General features: G+C 54.8%; 1 protein-coding gene across 1 annotated transcript in view; it reads right to left on the minus strand.

Moving 5' to 3' along the window:
• Positions 1-1,495: 1,495 nt before the first annotated feature.
• Positions 1,496-18,750, minus strand: part of FOXP1 (forkhead box P1) — a gene marked incomplete at both ends in the record, with an annotated part of 200,234 nt that continues 182,979 nt past the window's right edge. The window contains 6 exon segments of the mRNA XM_080718125.1: positions 1,496-1,640; positions 9,093-9,259; positions 13,306-13,375; positions 14,765-14,777; positions 14,780-14,933; positions 18,407-18,508. Coding sequence (XP_080574251.1) covers positions 1,496-1,640; positions 9,093-9,259; positions 13,306-13,375; positions 14,765-14,777; positions 14,780-14,933; positions 18,407-18,508 — 651 coding nt within the window.

The following is an 18,750-nucleotide window of genomic DNA, read 5'->3' on the forward strand; positions in this document are numbered from 1 at the left end:
GGGTCCCTCCAAAGCCGCACTGCGCAGGTGGACTGACGCCGCCAGGCACGCCTGACCCAGGGGATGCTCGGCTCCGCCCCACCCGCAGGTCAACCCTGTTCACCAAAGGTTGCTGGAAGAAGCTGGTTTTTTTTTTTTTTTTTTTTTTGGTCATTTTGCAAACAAACTCACCGTCTGGTTATAAGAACAGGGAGCCCGAGGCCTCGCCACGTGGTTACGTAGGAGGTTATTTCCAGGCCATGATGTCAGTCTAGTGGTTTAGGGTTTTTTCCCCTGTTTTTGTTTCTTCCTGGTGGTGCCCTTTCCCTCACACTGGTAGAACATCATGGCATTTATTCAAAATGATGCTTAATACCAAAAAGAAAGAAGAAAGAAAAATCTAAAACGACCCCCTCACGCCCCCCGCTGCTCTGCGGGATGCGCCCCAGTGTTCCTAGAGAGTCTCTGTTTTTCTTTTTCGGTCGTTCATTCTCTGAAGGGCGATACATCTCGGTGGCATGACCTTCGTGTGTACAGTGCAGCATTTGGGACCTTATTTTTTTTCTTATTCTTTTTCTTTTTTTTTTCTTTTGAAAAAGACCAAAACGGAATGTTTTCTGACTTGAGCGACATGTGGCGATGTCTGTTTGGAATGAGGGACAGAGAACTATGAACAAGCTATGACATTCAGCCGTGTATAATAAAAACACCTATTTGACATTCATCACAAGATACAGAAAACTTGGAGCCTCCAGGAGGCCACGGCCCAAGTTGAGGCCTGAGGTCAGAACTTAAAAAAAAAAAAAGTAAAGTAGAAGCAAAAAATAAAAATAAAAAAAGCAATACAAAGTTGTTAGGGGTAAAATTTAGCCCCTCCCCCAGCACACACACAAAGGCCTTCCCCATCCCACTGGAAGCAAAAAAAAAAAAAAAAAAAAACAAAAAAACACAGGAAGAAAGAAAGAAAAGAAAAAGCAGAATAAAGGCAGTGATATCAACATGCAAAACTGTGCAAACAGGTTGTCCGTTGGCACCTTGGACCCTGGGCGGAGCCAGTCTGCGGCGGGCGCGCCCCGGCCGGCAGCTGGCAGCGTCCGTGTCTGTCCGTCCTCGGCGGCGAGCGGCGGCGGGGGCGGCGGGGCTGCAGGTGGAGGTCCTTCTGCTGCTGAGAAGTCAGTCCAGCAGGTTCACAACACTGGTGTTGACGGTGAAGAGAGGAAAATCCCAAGTACCAAACAAGTCCCTCCAATGCACAGAGTACAAATCCCTTTTTCAACAAAAAGTAGAAAAATCAAAAATACTCCCAAATGGGCTTTTGGATGGCACGAAGAGTTTAACGGGCGGGGTTCCCCGGGCGTCCAGGTGCCGCAGAGAGGCTCCTCCGGACCGTACAGCGCGTGGAGGCCTTGTCACCGCCCGCCCGCCTGCCCGCCCGGGCGCGGGTCTGTCTGTCTTTGTCTCTGTGGTCGTCTTTTCCCCAGTCTTCATTCTCGGGGCCAGGCCCGCCGGGCGGGGCTCACTCCATGTCCTCCTGTACGGGCTCCTCTTCGTAATCTCTGTCCTGGTCAAAGTCTGGGCTGTGGTTGGCTGTTGTCACTAAGGACAGGGGGCCTTCGGCTTCCTCCGGGTCGAGCGGTTCTTCCTTGACGTGGACAGGGTGCCTGGGGAAAGAGGCAGAGATTCGTTTAGGTTCCAGCACAGCCCGTGCCCTGGCGTGCAGCCACGCTGCCTCTTGGGGCCAGGAAGGAGGAAATGGGGAAACCCTAGCAGCTTCCAACTCCACTTCTCTCTCACGCGCTCTGGCCCCGCCAGAAACGCAGGCAGGCGCTCGGCGTGGTACTGCTGGAGCTGGCCCTGTCTCAGAGGTGCTTGGGATGGAGCCCAAGGGCATTTGACCTCTGAGCTCCACCCCAGCCCTATTTTTTTATTCTTTATTTTCAAACAGGGTCTCACTGACTCACAAAGGGCCTCGCTAAGTAGCTGAGGCCGGCCTCCAACCGCAATCCTCCCGGGATGACAAGTGCCGCCACCACGCCCGGCTCAAGTGTGCATCTCTAAGGCGCGGCCACGTGGTCCTAGGCGCGCAGCAGAACCAGGTTGCGGCCCCCAGCCCGGTGAAGGGCCACCTGAGACAATCCTGGGCAATGGGAGGTGCGAGGGAGGCTGGGCTGACGGCGGGCGCTCGCCTGTGGTCCGCTTTGCTAGTTAGCATGCAGAGCCGGTGCAGGAAGTCTCCAGAGGGCGACCCCAGAGAGGTGCTATCATTAATCAACTTCACGCAAACACAGCAAAGAGACGCCGTGATACATGCTGGAGACTCCAAATTAATGCAGATTTTTCCAGACTGTCAATAAGGCAAGAAAAGCCCTAGCAGGAAACACAAAGGCAGGGTGAAAGGCCCGCCCGACACAACAAGGCGATAAGCGTGTGGAGCCCCATCAGGAGGACAACGCTGTCACCGTCAACAAGGCAAGCGGGCCGCTGCTGGCCGCCAACTCTCCCATTATGAGCCTGCGCTCGCTCACCCGAAGGGACCGCCATCACGCGCAGCCAGCTCCCTAACAACTGAGAGACGCTGTTAGTAAATCCTAGTTACCAGAGATCCTTTGCAGGTACAGACTGCTCTGCATCTGCATAGCCGGGCTTCTGATATGGAAAAGGAGCCAATTAACAACAACAACAACAAGAAAAAGGCCCTCTCCCCTCTGCCGGCTGCAGGAGGGATGCGTTTTTAACTGACCAGTAGCAAGTGCTCATAAGCAGCCTCGGTGCTAGGCTAGCTGGCTTTGCGTGTAACTGACGCCCTCTGACAGCCTTCAGAACAGAGTGGCACCCAGGCCTGCCCTTCAAAGCAGGAGTTTGGGGGGCTAGACGTGAGACGGGGGCGGGGGGGGGAGCCTCTTACTGGAGCCCTGCCCAAATCCAGTTGATCAAAGTTCCAGCCCAGTGCATTTAGCCAATGGCTACCCATCCCTCTGTCAGGCACAGACGGGGGTGGGTCCGTCTGCACCTGCACTGCTGGAGGAAGACCTGGGCTGAGTGATGCAGGATCCCCAGCTCAACAGGCGGCCGCCCCGCCAGCCCCCGACGTGAGGGTGCTGGTGATCGTTCCTGCTGTGCCCGGGCCTCTGCACTGCGCCTGTTTAGACACCACGGGAACGCTGCTCTGGACACCCCACCTTGACCTCTGCCGTGAGTGACGCCATCCCTCCCTTTGTCCCTGTGCACGAGATGGTCTCTCGATTGCCATTAATCTCTCTATTTCTGTTGACTTGCCACCTCAGGAGAAATTTCTAAGAAGGGACCGCTGGCGCAGAGGCCAAGATGCGCCCCGTCACCCAGTACTTGGCCGACTCCGTCAGGTAAGGAGTCAGAGAGTGAGGGACACTCTCCTCACTCACTCTCACTCACTCTCACTCTATCACTCTCCTCTCTCTCTCCTCACTCACTCTCACCTCACTCTCACTCTCCTCTCACTCTATCACTCTCTTCACACTCTCTCCTCACTCACTCTCACTCTCTCACTCTCACCTCACTCTCTCACTCTTTCACCTCACTCTCTCCTCTCACACTCTCTCTCCTCTCCTCTCCCTCTCCTCCCTCTCTCCTCCCTCTCACTCTCACACTCTCCCCTCTCTCTCCTCTCTCCTCTTTCTCTCCTCTATCTCCCCTCTCTCTCCCCTCTGTCTCCCTCTCTCTCTCTCCTCTCTCTCTCCCTCTCTCTCCCCTCCCTTTCTCTTCTCCTCTCTCCTCTCTCTCCCCCCTCTCCTCACCTCTCCCTCTCCTCTCTCCCCTCTCTCCTCTCTCTTCTCCTCTTCTCTCTCTCCTCCCTCCTCTCTCTCTCCCCCCACTCTCTCCTCTCTCCCTTATCTCTCCTCTCTCTCCTCCCTCTCCTCCCTCTCTCTCCTCTCTCTCCTTCCTCTCTCCCCTCTCTCCTCTCCTCTCTCTCCCTCTCTCCTCTCCTCTCCTCTCTCTCCTCTCTCTCTCTCCTCTCCTCTCCTCTTTCTTTCTCTCCTCTCTCTCCTCTCTCTGTCTCCCTCTCTCTCCCCCTCCCTCTCTTCTCCCCCCTCTCCTCTCCTCTCTCCTCTCTCTCTCCCCCACTCTCTCCTCTCTCCCTTATCTCTCCTCTCTCCTCTCCTCTCTCTCTCCTCACTCTTCCTCACACTCTCTCCTCACTATCACTGTCTCCTCTCTCCTCACTCACTCTCACACTCTCTCCTCTCCTCTCTCCTCTCTCTCTCTCTCCCTCTCTCTCCTCTCCTCTCTCTTTCTCTCCTCTCTCCTCTCTCCCCTCTCTCCTCTGCTCTCTCTCTCTCTCCTTCTCTCTCCTCTCCTCTCTCCTCTCTCTTCTCTCCTCTCCCTCCTCTCTCTCTCCTCTCTTCTCTCCTCTCTCTCCTCTCTCTCTCCTTCTCTCTCCTCTCCTCTCTCTTCTCTCCTCTCCCTCCTCTCTCTCTCCCTCTCTCTCCTCTCCTCTCTTTCTCTCCTCTCTCCTCTCTCCCCTCTCTCCCTCCTCTCTCCCCTCTCTCTCCTCTCTCTCTCCCCTCTCTCCTCCCTCTCCTCTCTTTTCTCTCTCCTCTCTCCTCTCTTCTCTCTCCTCTCCTCTCTCTCTCCTCCCTCTCTCTCTCCCCTCTCTCTCCTCTCCTTTCTCTCTCTCTCCTCTCCTCTCTTTCTCTCCCCGCTCTCCTCTCTCTCCTATCCCCTCTCACTCTCTCCTCACACCTCTCTCTCTCCTCTCTCTCCCCTCTCCTCTCACTCTCTTTTCTCCTCCTCTCTCTCCTCACTCTCACTCTCACTCTCACACTATCTCCTCACTCTCACACTCTTTCTCCTCACACTCTCTCCATCCCTTCTCCTCTCCTCTCCTCTCCTCTCTCTCCCTCCCCTCTCCCTCTCTCCCTCCCCTCTCCCTCTCCTCTCTCTCTCTCCTCTCTATCTCTTCACTCTCACACTCTTTCTCCTCACACTCCCTCTCTCTCTCTCTCTCCCCCCTCTCTCTCTCTTCTCTTCTCCTCTCTCTCCTCTCTCTGTCTCCCTCTCTCCCCTCCCTACTCTCTCTCTCCTCTCTCTCTCTCTCCTCTCTCTCCTCTTGGAGAGGGGGGAGAAAGAGAGAGGAGGTAGGAGAGAGGAGAGGAAAGAGAGAGAGGGGAGAGAGGAGAGAGAGGAGAGGGAGAGGGGGGGGAGAGAGAGGAGAGGATCTTTCTCCTCTCTCCCCTCCCCTCTCTCCTCTCTCCCCCCTCTCTCCTTCTCTCTCCTCTCTCCTTCTCTCCAAGAGGAGAGGGGGGAGAGAGAGGGGGAGAGAGAGACAGGAGAGAAAGAGAGAGAGGGGAGAGAGGAGAGAGGGAGGAGAGAGGAGAGGGAGGGAGGAGAGAGAGAGTAGGGAGGAGAGGGAGAGAGTGTGAGGAGAAAGAGTGTGAGAGTGAAGAGAGGAGAGGAGAGAGGACAGAGAGGAGACAGAGAGGAGGGAGGAGAGAGGAGAGGGGGAGAGAAGGGAGAAGGGAGAAGAGAGAGGAAAGAGTGAGAGTGAGAGGAGAGAGTGAGAGAAAGAATGAGAGAGGGGAGAGGAGAGAGGAGAGAGAAAGAGAGGAGAGAGATAGGAGAGAGGAGAGAGGAGAGAGTGTGAGGAGAAAGAGTGTGAGAGTGAGGGGATAGTGTGAGAGTGAGGAGAGAGGGAGAGAGAGGAGAGAGGAAAGAGGTGTGAGGAGAGAGAGAGAGGTAGGAGAGAGGGAGGAGAGAGAAGAGACGAGAGGAGAGAGAGGAGAGGAGAGGAGAGAGGAGAGAGGGAGAGGGGAGAGAGAAGAGAGTGAGAGGATAGAGTGAAGAGAGGGGAGAGAACGGATAGAGAGAGGAGAGAGTGTGAGGAGGAGAGAAGAGAGTGAGAGGGGAGAGAGTGAAGAGAGAGGAGAGAGAGGGGAGAGAGAGGAGGGGGGGGAGAGAGGAGAGAGATGAGAGGAGAGGACAGAGAGAGAGAAGAGAGAGAGAGGAGAGGAGAGAGGGAGAGGAGAGAGAGGAGAGAGGAGAGAGAGGGGGAGAGAGAGGAGTGTGAGGAGAGAGTGAGAGGGGAGAATGAGAGAGGAGAGGGAGAGGAGAGAGAGGGGAGAGGAGAGAGAAAGGAGAGAGAGGGGAGAGGAGGGGCAGAGGAGAGAGAGAGGAGAGAGAGAGAGGAGAGAGGGGAGAGAGGGGAGAAAGAGGGGAGAGAGAGGAGAGAGGAGAGGAGAGAGAGAGAGGGGAGAGGATAGTGAAGAGAGAGGAGAGAGAGAGAAGAGAGTGAGTGAGAGGGAGAGGAGAGAGAGAGGAAGAGGAGAGAGGAGAGAGGGAGAGGAGAGGGGAGGGGAGGGAGAGGAGAGGGGAGAGAGAGTGAGAGTGAGTGAGTGTGAGGAAGAGTGAGAGAGAGAGGTGAGGAGAGAGAGGGGAGAGGAGAGAGAGAGAGGAGAGACAGAGAGGAGAGTGTGAGAATGAGAGTGAGAGAGTGAGGAGAGAGTGAGGATGAGAGAGGAGAGTGAGAGTGAGAGGAGAGAGAGAGAGAGGAGAGTGAGATTGAGAGGAGAGGGGAGAGGAGAGAGAGAGAGGAGAGAGGAGAGTGTGAGAATGAGAGTGAGAGAGAGTGAGGAGAGAGTGAGAGAGTGAGGATGAGAGAGGAGAGTGAGAGAAGAGAGTGAGAGGAGAGAGAGAGTGAGGAGAGTGAGAGAGTGAGAATGAGGAGAGTGAGAGGAGAGAGTGAGGAGAGAGTGAGAGAGAGAGAAGAGAGATTGAGGAGAGTGAGAGTGAGGAGAGTGAGAGTGAGAGGAGAGTGGGAGAGAGTGAGGAGAGAGTGAGAGAGGAGAGAGAGAGGAGAGTGTGAGAGTGAGAGTGAGTGAGGAGAGAGTGTAAGGAGAGAGAGTGAGAGGAGAAAGAGAAAGGCAAGTGAGGAAGAGAGTGAGAGAAGAGTGAGAGAAGAGTGAGAGAGAGTGAGGAGAGTGAGAGAGAGAGTGAGGAGAGAGTGAGAGAGGAGAGAGAGAGGAGAGTGTGAGGAAGAGTGAGGAGGGAGTGTGAGAGTGAAGAGAGTGAGGAGAGTGAGGAGAGAGGAGAGAGTGAGGAAGAGTGAGAGTGAGGAGAGAGTGAGGATGAGAGAAGAGAGAGTGTGAGAGTGAGAGTGAAGAGAGTGAGTGAGGAGTGAGAGTGAGGAGAGTGAGGAGAGAGAGAGGAGAGAGTGAGGAGAGAGTGAGAGTGAGGAGAGTGAGGAGTGAGGTGAGAGTGAGAGTGAAGAGAGTGAGAGTGAGAGTGAAGAGAGTGAGAGTGAGAGTGAGGAGAGAGAGTGAGAGTGAGAGAGACAGAGAGAGTGAGGTGAGAGAGTGAGGAGAGAGACAGGAGATAGGAGAGAGAGGAGAGAGGAGAGAGGGAGAGAGAGGAGAGAGAGTGAGAGTGAAGAGAGTGAGAGAGTGAGAGTGAGGAGAGAGAGTGAGAGTGAGAGAGTGAGGAGAGTGAGGAGAGTGAAAGCTAGGAGAGTGAGAGTGAGAGAGACAGAGAGTGAGGTGAGAGAGTGAGGAGAGAGACAGGAGATAGGAGAGAGAGGAGAGAGGAGAGAGGGAGAGAGAGGAGAGAGAGTGAGAGTGAGGAGAGTGAGAGAGTGAGAGTGAGGAAAGACAGTGAGAGGAGAGAGAGAGGAGACAGGAGAGAGAGGAGACTAAAAAAGACTAAAAGTAGGACCGGGGGTGTAGCTCAGAGGTAGAATGCCCTGGGCTCTGTCCCCAGTACTGGGGGGGGGGGGAACAAGGGCAGTGGAAAGAGAGGAGGGGCCGTGCAGGAAGGGAACGCCAGTGCGGGTCGTGGGTAGGAGCGAAGGCGTCACCGAGACCCCATCGCGCAGCGCCGAGGCCTCCGCGTGACGTCTGCTCCACCAAGACATGACCAAACAGTGAGGTTTGCCCGGGAGACAGAAAAGCGGGGACAGGTGATCTGTCCACAGCGCCCTGGCTGAGCGCCCACCGCGGGAATGCAGACCGCCACGTGCCTCGGAGAGAGTAAGTGACCTCTGCACTTGGGTACTGCGTTCTACCTCTGAGCTACGGCCTCAGCGGAGGGTCTCCCTAAGTGGCTGAGGCTGGCCTCAAACCCCACCGGGCGTGAATGTGGTGTGGGCAGGCGTGCTGGAAGGAAGGCGCTCACCTCTCCTCCGCCCTGCACAGGGTTTACACCCATGGGGTCGCCGGCAGAAGCCGCTGAGCCTGCATTCTCTGGCTCTCCGGTACCCGCTCCCCTGCACGGGCACCAAGTGGACACAGCGCCGGTCCCCTTCCCGCGACATTCCAGTACCACACCACGAGGCCGGCCACGTGCTTCCCGGCTGAATTCCACCAGACCTATGGTAGGAGTGAGTGCTCCTGGGTAAGGATCCTAAACTCAGCCTACGGAGCCAGGAGGAGCCACAGAAGGGCTCATCGAGGAAAGGACCCTTGATCGAAGAGGATCAACTCATGTTCAAGGGCCTGTCAGGAAGACTGTGCGTTATGGCCAAGGTGGCTTCTTCCCAGGGCTCCGGGACGCAGCAACACGTGCCATCAACTGCATCCACAGGAGGGAGTGTGACAGTCGTGTGATCGTCTCCTGGGACGGGGAAAGCCTTGGACCCCACCTATCCCCGCTGACTGCAACTGACGGAACTTGCCTCTGGCCAGGACGTGTGCCCTCATTACCTTCCCGTCTGCCGCTCTAATGCTCCCATTAATTTCCCTCTTGATATTTTAAGAGCCATCTATGAATCATTCCGCCTCCGATTTGCGCCACCGGTAATGCCTGCTAATAATGTGGCGGCGTCACGTGCGTGGCTACGGGCCGCAGCCACGGCCCAGTAAACAAGCTGTGGCCGGTCTGCGGGGTCTCCTGTGCACACGGGGACTTTAGAAAAAGGACTGGCTGGTGGCTTGGGAGGTGGCGTGAGGTGCAGAGCAGAAAACTGCTGTTTCCTCAAGGCTGAGAAAGGCATTTCTCAGCAAAGTGCCTGTTTCCGGGTACGCTAACATGCCCGAAACCCGTGCTTCTCCCTGGGTTCCGGAGAGCCTGAAATGACAGCAGAGTATACGAGGCGGCCACCGGGATCCACGTGCGTGCGTGCGGGAAGCCGGGCTGACGGTACTCACACGGCCTGCATGGGTGACCTGCCGGGGCTGCTGTCACTCTCGTTGCTGTTGGCGTGCTCCATGGCGCCGTTGAGCTCCTCCCGGATGGCGCTGGCCAGGGTGCCCAGGGCGGGGTTGCCCAGGGAAGTGGTAGTGTAGAGAGGTATACTGTTCTCAGCCATGGAAGCCTGCCATCGATGGAGAGAAAACTCGTGAGGACACCCGTGTCCCGGGCCGGGAAGAAACTACGCGTCCCCGTCCAGCGCCGCACTCCTCCCCGGTCACGGCCAATGGCCGGCCGGCGAGTGCGGACTGGAAGAGGTACGGGGACTTTACTGGAGGGGTGACTCATGGCCTGTGTCCCCTTGCTGGTTTCTAAAGACCCAAGTACCCAGGGGGGAGAAATACCCAGGCGGGCGACCCGCCTGGCAGGGTCAGACCCACAGGCTCAGACCAGGCCGGCTCTGGCTCCTATGATGGGTTTCTATCTGAGGCCTCTCCCCCCCACCCCAGGGCAGCTGAATACTTCCAGCTCCCATTCTGATGACTCCACTATTGGATATCAGAGATCTGATCGGATTATTCCAGCCACGCCGCTCAAATTTCTGAGGGCTTCCATAAACGTGTCCCTCCTAGATCCTACAGAGGATTAGAGAAGTGGAATCCACTTTTACCTCCACGCCCCATCGTTTGCTCTGCAATGAGCTTCAAATCCGTTCAGGGAAACAAGTCTCACACAACAGGAGCAGGGTGTTACTTTGTGGGGTCACACCAACCAACGAGGGTTTTAGGAGACGAGAGAGAGACTTCTCTCTCTGGCAAAAGGAACTCTCCCCTCTCTCTGGAGCCTAAGTCCATCGGTATTAAAGGTGGCCGTCAGTCCAGATGAGTATCGGCAAGACAAAGTATTTAAAGAAAACGGCACCCTAACCTGCTCACATCCCGTCCTCATTTATAAGCTGGGTCCCTGTTGCCAAATGTTTTCTTTTCTTGTGGCACTGGGGACTGAACCTGGGCGCACTCTTATTTTATTTTTTCATTTTACAAGAGGGTCTCGCTGAGCCGCAGAGGGCCTCGCTAAGGAGCATATTCACACACAGATGTTTCCGGCCTCCACCCTCGCTTCGTGCGGGTGGACCCGGTGCCTGGACCCGGTGACTTTCCGTGTTATGACGGAGGACAGACTTTGACAAACGGGCAGCTGTAATTGGGCTCGGATGGATGGCGAGAGGCCTCCGGCAGACCCCGCCACGCCCGGCCCTCTGACCTAATGAGACAAAGGATTTAATCGCAAGACAGTCTGGCGGGGTGCCCTCGACCGGCCCTTGGGACTCTTCTAGAAATCCTGACAGTAAAGAAGAGGTCTGAGCCCAGCGTGAAGGGGAAAGCCGGCCGCAGAGAACTGGCCCAGGTACAAACCCCACGGCCAGGAAGAGTGTCCAACATGGAGTCCCGCGCTGTCCCCAAGCCAGAGCTGGCCGACACTCTCTCTCAGCCCCCGGCCTTCCGAAAGCCTTGGCTTCGGCTCCCCTCCGCCTTTAAATCGAGGCGACTGCCTTTGTTTAGGAAGTAGAGAAAGAACCTCTAGCCAGGTGTGGTGGTGCACACCTGTCACCCCGAGTATTCGGGAGGCTGAGACAGAAGGTTCCCAGGTTCAAGGCCAGCCTTGGCAATTTAGGGAGACCCTGGGCAATTTAGCAGGAGCTAGCTTCAAAATATAAATAAAGAAATCATACATCAATCAATCAATCAGGAAAGAAAACGGGGCCGGGGCGTAGCTCAGAGGCAAAACGCCCCTGGGCACAGAATCCCAGCAGTTGCTCCTGCCTGCTGCACGTCTTCCCAGCCTGCCTCCCTCACGCACGGAGCGGGCTTTCCTTTCTTGCTGCAGAAGCCCCAAAGTGCCAGGGCCCGGTGAACCCCGAGGCCCTGCCCTCAGGGCTTTCCGGTTGCCCTGGGTCACTTCACTTTTTCTGGGGACCCTGCAGTCTATTGTCCGTCCTGCGTTTTAGTTCTGTAGCGGACTCGGCCTGCCCGTCTTGCAGACCGGGCACCGCGCGTCCTGACCGTTACGGGGCCGGTGACGGTTTTACAAAGAGGTTGTTCGCTGCGCTCTAATTTTTCCTCGTGTTGAGAAGCGGAGGCAACGGGAAGGACTTCAGCAGCAGCTGGGGATGGGGAGGGGAAGCAAGCTGCTCCCCCAAGTGCTGCCCCGCGGCGGTTTATTTGCTGGGCCGCGCTGCGCATGGTAGGTGCGGGCAGAGGTCGCCGTCAGAGGGGGCACGACGGGCCAGCCGCGCTGGGCGCCCGCCCGGTGCAATCGCTCACAGGCTGAAGGGGAGAGGAGCGTGCGGTTAGTGTGCGGTTAGCGCGTAGTTGGTATGCCGAGGGAGAAGCCCTTTTTTTCCTCCTTAAGAATGTAAAATGTGCTTGTAATTTTAATACTGCTCCAGATAGACCTGCTTCTGAATTCGTACTTCACGACACTCTGGGGAAAAGAAGTTCCTAATGAATGGTATTTACGGTGGAGCATCCAAGCACGCGTTCATGTACTCTTCTAAAGTTACTGTGTAAACTACTGGTAATGAAAGGAAACGCAGACAGGACTTTCTCCCATTAAAGTTGGTGCGGGCTAAAAAGAAATAACGTACACTCACTGAAATGCCGCATTCAGTGAACTGACTGCTAACCTGTGAAAAGAGGCACCGGGCTGGTGGTGCCTGCCTGCCACCCCAGTCCTCGGGAGGCTGGGGTAGAAAGACCGCAGGTTGGAGGCCAGCCTCAGCGATTTCCCAAGTCCTCTAGATCTTGGTTAGACCCCGTTTAAAATTAAGAAGAATTAAATGGGGCTGGGCGTAGCTCAGAGGCAGAAGGGCTCCGAGTTCCACGGTGAGAGGCATGTGGGTCTCCAGGAGCCGCCAGATGCTGCTCCGAGACCGCAGCCGCCGGGTGTGCGGAAGAGCTGCGCAGAGGCCTCGGCTCCTGCTCGGCACTACTGGCCCCTTTCTCCACCTCTGTGTGTTTAGATCCCGTAGACTCTAAAAGCCCATCCGGGGGTCCTTCTACCCCTCACTGAGGGTGCGTGCTAGAAAAGTCTGCGGGGCTGCTGAGCTGGCCCATGTCAGCTTCCTCTGTACAAAGCGCCACGGCAAACTTATGGAAAGCCTTCCGGCCTGCCTTCTAGAAAGTTCCGGGCAGGAAATGGCCGAGGGGAGACCGCGTACCTAGGAGCTCTGTGAGGGCCTCGATCCCGCACCCACGTACTTACTGGAGAGGCGCGGGCTGCTCTAGGGACTCGGCTGCGTGCAACCGAGGGCGATGGGGCCGGGAATGGTGGCACATGCCTTTAGTGCCAGTACTTGGGAGGCTGAGACAGGAGGATTGTGGTTCGGGGCCAGCCTCAGCTGCTTAGTGAGGCCCTTGGCAACTTAGTGAAACCCTGTTTCAAAATAAAGAATAAAAAACTAGGGCTGGGGTGGAGCTTGAGGGTAGAATGCCCCTGGGTGGTTCCATCCCTGGTACCGCCAAAAAAAAAAAAAAAAAAAAAAAAAAAAAAAAGACAGAGAGAGAGAGCAATGGATTGGAGGGGACCCTGGGGACTGAGGGTCAGCGCAACGTGTCCCGAGGACTCATCAGCCGAGACTGAGTGGGAAGCAACATTCCAGACCATTCTGACATGGCCGCAATCGACCCAACGCAAAACCCGGACATAGTTTTCTTCAACTCCTCTATTGTTAAAACAAAAGCATTTGACTTGCACGAACTGAAACGGACGTCCCGCCGCCCCCCAAAATAAAAAAGATGCTGAGATGGACTTGGAGAGGACGACACACAAAGCTTCGCTTTCTCTTTAAGCCGTGAACAATGGCCGGTCACGTGAGGCGGGGCCTATCATCCGGCACATTAATAGCTGTGCTAGAGTAATTACACTTGTGGTATTTTTGCCTCAAGTGAAATTCCGAAATAAGAGGATGGAAATTATGATACCGCTGATAAATATTAATAAGTGAACTTTTAATTTTTTTGCCACAATATTCAAAATGCTAAGCATCCCGCTAATGCTGAAGCAGCCCGGCGTGTTTGCCTCCGGGGAGCGCGATGCTTTGTGCACTTAAGAAAAAAGTTTAACGGAATTAAAATTTAATATCTAATTAGAGCCAGGCTAATATATTTTGAGACGAGCAGGGGAAGACACGGGCCTGTGCCGTGTGCCTGGGACGGCCATTAATCTTACCTGTAACGCTGCGTTCAGAGGTGTGCAGTAGGTGTGGCTGGTCTGCATGTTTTTAATAAGGGAAGGGTTACTGCGTAAGAAGAAAGAGAAAAAGGCAGAGTTAAATGCAGCCGGCCCCTGCCCGCCTAGCTAAGTGCGTCGCAGGCTGGCTGGTGCCCTTCTGAATTAGCAATGTCCCCCACTGGCCAGACTGAGGAGAACCTGGGCTGGCTCCTGGCTGACAGGGCTGGGCCGGATTTACTGCTCAGGGGAAGTGGGTGTGGCGTTCAGGCTTAGGGAAGAATGCGCCTGCACCCCTACTCGGGGCGCTCCCTCGGAGGGAGACTGTTCTGCAGGTGTTCGGCCCCCCGGGCTCCCATAGGGAGGGCGTAGATGGTGCCCGGGGCTGGGGTCCTACAGGGAGAGGAGTTGGGCTCCAGCTTCCTCCGGCTCTGAACTCTAAGATGGATGCTGGGAAGGGCAGGAAGACTCTCCAGAGCTTAATGCCAAGAGGGGGAGGAGGAGAGGGCACTCGGGGAGGTCTGCTCCCAAGTCCTGTAGAAAGAGGGCGCGAGCTTTGCCCTTGCATGGCCCAACCCGGAGGGGAGGGGAGGGGAGGGTGCTGGGTCTTATCAACGGGCCAGCGGAAGCCAGGGCGCTGCTTTAAGAAAATCTCTGGCCCCCTCAGGATTAAAAGCATTACAAAATTCTATACTGCGTGCTAAGGAAAAAGGACGACTTCCAGTAGGAAATGACCTTCATTTTTCAATGGACTTTTTTTTTTTTTTTGTACTGGGGGTTAAACCCAGGGGTGTTCTATTTCTGAAGTAAACCCCTAGCCCCGTTTTATATCTTAATTTTGCCGTAGGGTCTTGCTAAACCACCGAGAGCCTTGCTAACTTGCTGTGGCTAGCCTCCGACTCGGGAGCCCCTCTTTCCAGCACCCCACGGACGGGGAGGACAGGTGCGCGCCGCTGTGCCCTATTCAATGGACTTTAAAGGGAGCAAGCACATAGGAGCGCCGTGCTTGGAGCACGCTCACGGCCCATTTCCTTGGGTCTGTGTCACTGTACCGGTGAGCCCATTAGAAATTCCTTCCCAAAGATGCCCACTCGAAACGTTTCCTTTTTTACACGGAGATTTGCATTATGGGTCACATTAAAAAAAAAAAAAGGAATCAGTCAGCGGCTGGATCAGAATGCATCCACTTGTTTTTGCATGAAATACGTCAAAAAAGCGTTATTTGGGGGTGCGGGGGCGGCACCGGGCGTGCCCGACAGAAACGAGAGAGATACATGTACACGTGCGCGACGGTGTGGCAGGAAGCTGCGGCACTGAGACTCGACTCGTGAGATGCGAGAACTAGGTGGGATGAGGGGAGCCAAAAGCGACAGCGGGGAGGGGGGGACCAAAGAAGAAAAAACCAAAAACAAACAGAAAAAGGAAAAAGAAAAAAACGAAAGCAAGAAAAGGCTCTTACTGTGCGACCAGCTGTCAGAGATTTCATCTGGGCAGTATTTTCGAGGACGGCCTCGGTGAATATGGCGGCCACGTTTAAACTCTTCATCATCAACTGTCCAAAAGGACCCAAACTCATCCTCTACTCTGATAAAGCACTTATGCAGGGAGAGGCTGGTGCGAATTGCACCCTGGGGTAGCAGCCAAGGAGATGAGGTGGGGCGCAAGGAGACGGGGCGGAGGGGGCAGGACAGACATCCAGTACAGGGGACAGGAAAAAGAAAATAAAACTCGATAAGCATAAGCAATGGCTTGCGGGGTTAATATGCACTGCCGTCTACGAGCTGCTAGCATGAGATGCAACACACACCGCAAGCAGGGCGGGGGCACGAAACAGGGGTGGGATGAGACGCTCCTGCGCTTCCCTGGGCCGCGACGGCTGGGCCCGCTCCGGCCAAAGCCTCTCGAGGTGACTCCATGAAGCGCAAGCCAAGCTGGGCTAAGAAGTGAAGCGCGGTGGACGTACCCACTTATCTTTTGTGGTCTTCGTTTTTGGAACTCTACTTCATCCACCGTCCACACCGCCCCTTTAACATTCTCTACTCGCACAAAACACTTGTGGAGACTAAGATTATGGCGCACTGCGTTCTACGGCAAGTACAAGAGAGAGAACATGGACATCGTCTGTGAGCAAAGACTCCAAAAAGGTAAAAAGTAAAAAAAGAAAAAAGAAAAGAAAAAAGTACAGCAGCACATTCAGTCTAACCGTCCCCCAGAGCCGCGGCCACCACCCCGCGGACGACCTCTGCGCCACCATTCAGGGCGTCTTTCCCCATACGAACCCCGAGAGGCACGCTCGTCTGGGCGCGCGTGACCAGCATCGAAGCCCCCACCTGGACTCGTGATGGGAAAGACCGAAGGTGGTTCAAGTGTGACTTCCAGATAAGGAATCTACACAGTAGAGCACAATTTCCTTTCAATAGGAAGAGATCGACCCATGGCGGTGTCTGGCTCTAATAATCCCCGTGGGTTTCTATTAAGGACAATTCTACGTAGGTTTTTTTTTTTTACCACCGAGAGGGTTTCGTCTAGAGTCGACAGGATCGGGGCGAATGGGCTCCCAAGGGCGAGCACCCCACCACCGACCGAGCCGAGTCTCGCCTACCTACTGGGCAGATGTGACGGTTAGCTCGTGCCATGGGTGAGGCCATAATTAGCTGAATGAAGGCCATGGCGGGCACTCTCGGTGGCAGAAAAGCTACGTGCCTGCGGCTGCTGGTTTCTGGGGATACCGATCTTGTTTTAAGTTTAGGACTCGTGACTGGCCGTTCCTAAGACCTGTCACGTGGGTTACGTACGCGTGTGCGCGCGCCTATGTGTATATATTTTCTACTAAGGAGAATCTGCAGACAAGAGCGAGACGCTTTTAATGCCGCACACGCAGCCTTTACTGGACACATGAGGATATTACAAAGAGACCCAGGTTGTTGACTAAAACTTTTCTCGCCTAGCGCCCCGGTCCACTTCCCCCACTGAAAGGTCCTTGGTCCAGACCCTTTCAGAAGTGTTTTGATTTGTTGGACAGTCGTAACTGCAGACCATGAGAAGTCCAGGCTGCGTAGCCATTTTCCTTCTCTGACACAAGATATCTCGAATACGCTGTGTCGTGTGAGGAGGTGCTGATGGGCAAACCCACGGGACGGGACCTCAAAGGTACCCGTGTCATGTCAGGATCGGTTCGTGAGATCACCGTGGCTGTCGGGAAAGCCTCCGTTCAAAAATGTTGGACACTCTAAAGTTGCACGGCAGGTCAGTGACACTCAGCAGGACACACTTCCCGGGGTGTGTAAAGCGCAGCCTAGGCTTTCAGAGTGACTTCTGTACTGCACACGGGCTGAGGAGGGAACGCTGAGGTCTGCCGCTGGGTCTGCCGTGGACAGACGCAAATAAAGCCAGATTTCCTTAGAGAGCCAGGCAGACCCATGCAGACCTCCCGGAGACAGAGCTGGGAATGGAATCGACATTGCTTCTGACCACTGTCTAATGTTTTAAAGAAAGTGTCAAAGCCGGGCGTCGTGGCACACTCCTGTCGGCCCAGTACTTGGGAGGTGGAGACGGGGAAGGATCGCAGGTTCAAGGACAGCCTCGGCCACTTAGGGAGACTCCGACAACCTAGCGAAACCCTGCTTCAAAACAAAAATGAAATGGGGCTGGACTGGGGGTATAGCTTGGTGGCAGACTGCCTCTGGGTTCAATCCCCAGTACTGCAGAAACAAACAAACAAAAAAGCAAAACAAATAATAAAATGTGTTGCAGCACCTAAGGACGCCAGAGGTTCCTGCTGAGCAAGAAAGATGCAAAGTGAGGGCTTCGCTTCGCTTTCCGGGAATGTGCACCTATGCAGAAAGCAGCGACGGCAACAACGAAACCCAGCGCTTTCAGAAAGAGCTAAGTGAGCGCCCTTGGCGTTCGCAGGGCCTCCTTGACCACGGCACCCAAGTGGACAAGCAGGGGCACTCGTGTCTCGGTGTCACTGAGCACTTTGTCTAGGGCTGTTCGTATTTAATGACACTCCCCTCCCCCATACTTCGCAAAAATGAGGAAGCTATATCCGAAGCTCTGAGCGTACGTTTATATTCGCAAGTGGTAATTGTTTTTAAATTTGATCATTTGGTATTTATAAGAGGCAATTTGAGGGAAATGTCTGCTTCGTGTGTCTAATCCCTACATTTTTAAAGACATCCATAGTTGAACATCCTTTGTATTTTATCTCCCAAGGCAGGTGGAGGGAAAGAAAGTGAGGTTTTGAATATGAGTTCCCGAGTCTAGAAAAAAAACAAACTCTGGTCATATTCCCTGTCTTTAAAACTGCTAGTTTATCAGCAACTTGACAGAGCAGCTTTGTTTTGTTTTCCTTTTTCTTCCATATAAAAGTGAACATTTATTCCACGCAAAGAAGGTTTGTACCCTCTAAGACATCCCTCTCATGTTCAGAATAAAGACATGTAAAAATCCTAAAATGTCTGTCTAAAAGAGTCTAACCCTTTGGGAGTTTAGGAACTGCAGCAATTCCAGAGAGTTAACAAAAAAAGGACAAAATGTGTCTAGATTTCCAAACGCACCTTCCGTGAGAGCAAGAAAAAAGGGAGCAGCCCGCTGCAAACGGGAAGGTGCCAACGACTCTGGGGCGTCGCCCAATCCAGTGGGGTGCACAAATCAACTGCGGCCCTGGGTGACGGGGAGTGGGCTGGGCAGTGGCCCCGAGCCCCGCCGGGGCATCCCGCGGAGGTCCCGGGGCGCCACGCGGGCGGGTTCTTTCTCGGGTGCCGCTACTCCCTACGGCCGAGCTTCCCTGGTGGTGAACGGCGAGTCCGCCTGTGTGTGCTGACTGGCTAAGCGCCGGGCGCCAGGAGGTCTGTGTGCGACAACCCGGCCCGGCCCGTGTCGGGGGTGAAGGTGTGAGCTCCCTTTTCCCACGGGCGGGCCTGCCGGGGGCAGTTAAGGGGCGTCTTCCCTCTCGACATTTCAGCCACGATGGAGTGGGTATTCTTAAGAAGCGGCTCCTCGGGGCGCTTCAGAACAGTACGGCCGGAACTTTCTCGTCAGCCGTCGACCCGGCCCTGGCTTTACAAAGGTCAAACCCGGCTCCGGGGAGCCGACCTACCTTCCAAGTGGCCGCGTTGCGTCGGAAATAAGCAAACATCCGCGTGAACCAGTTGTAGATCTCGTTTAGTGTTAGCTGCTTCTCCGGAGATTCGAGGATGGCCTGAGAGACGGAAGGACCGGGAGGGTGATTGCGACCGCGCAGGCGGCCGCATTCACACCGAGCGCTTTCTGGGAACTAGAAACGAGCCGGATCCGGAGCTACATCTTAAGACAGGTTTCACGAAACCATCTGAGATGAATGGGTGCGTTTAACAGTTCAATAGCAAAACTCGAAATGGAATTATCTAATTGTTTTGAGTTTTTATTTCTGTTTCCGTACAGAAATATTAATTTATTAGTCAT

Source organism: Muscardinus avellanarius (assembly GCF_963383645.1).
Source record: "Muscardinus avellanarius genome assembly, chromosome: 22".
In the NCBI taxonomy this organism is placed as follows: Eukaryota; Metazoa; Chordata; class Mammalia; order Rodentia; family Gliridae; genus Muscardinus; species Muscardinus avellanarius.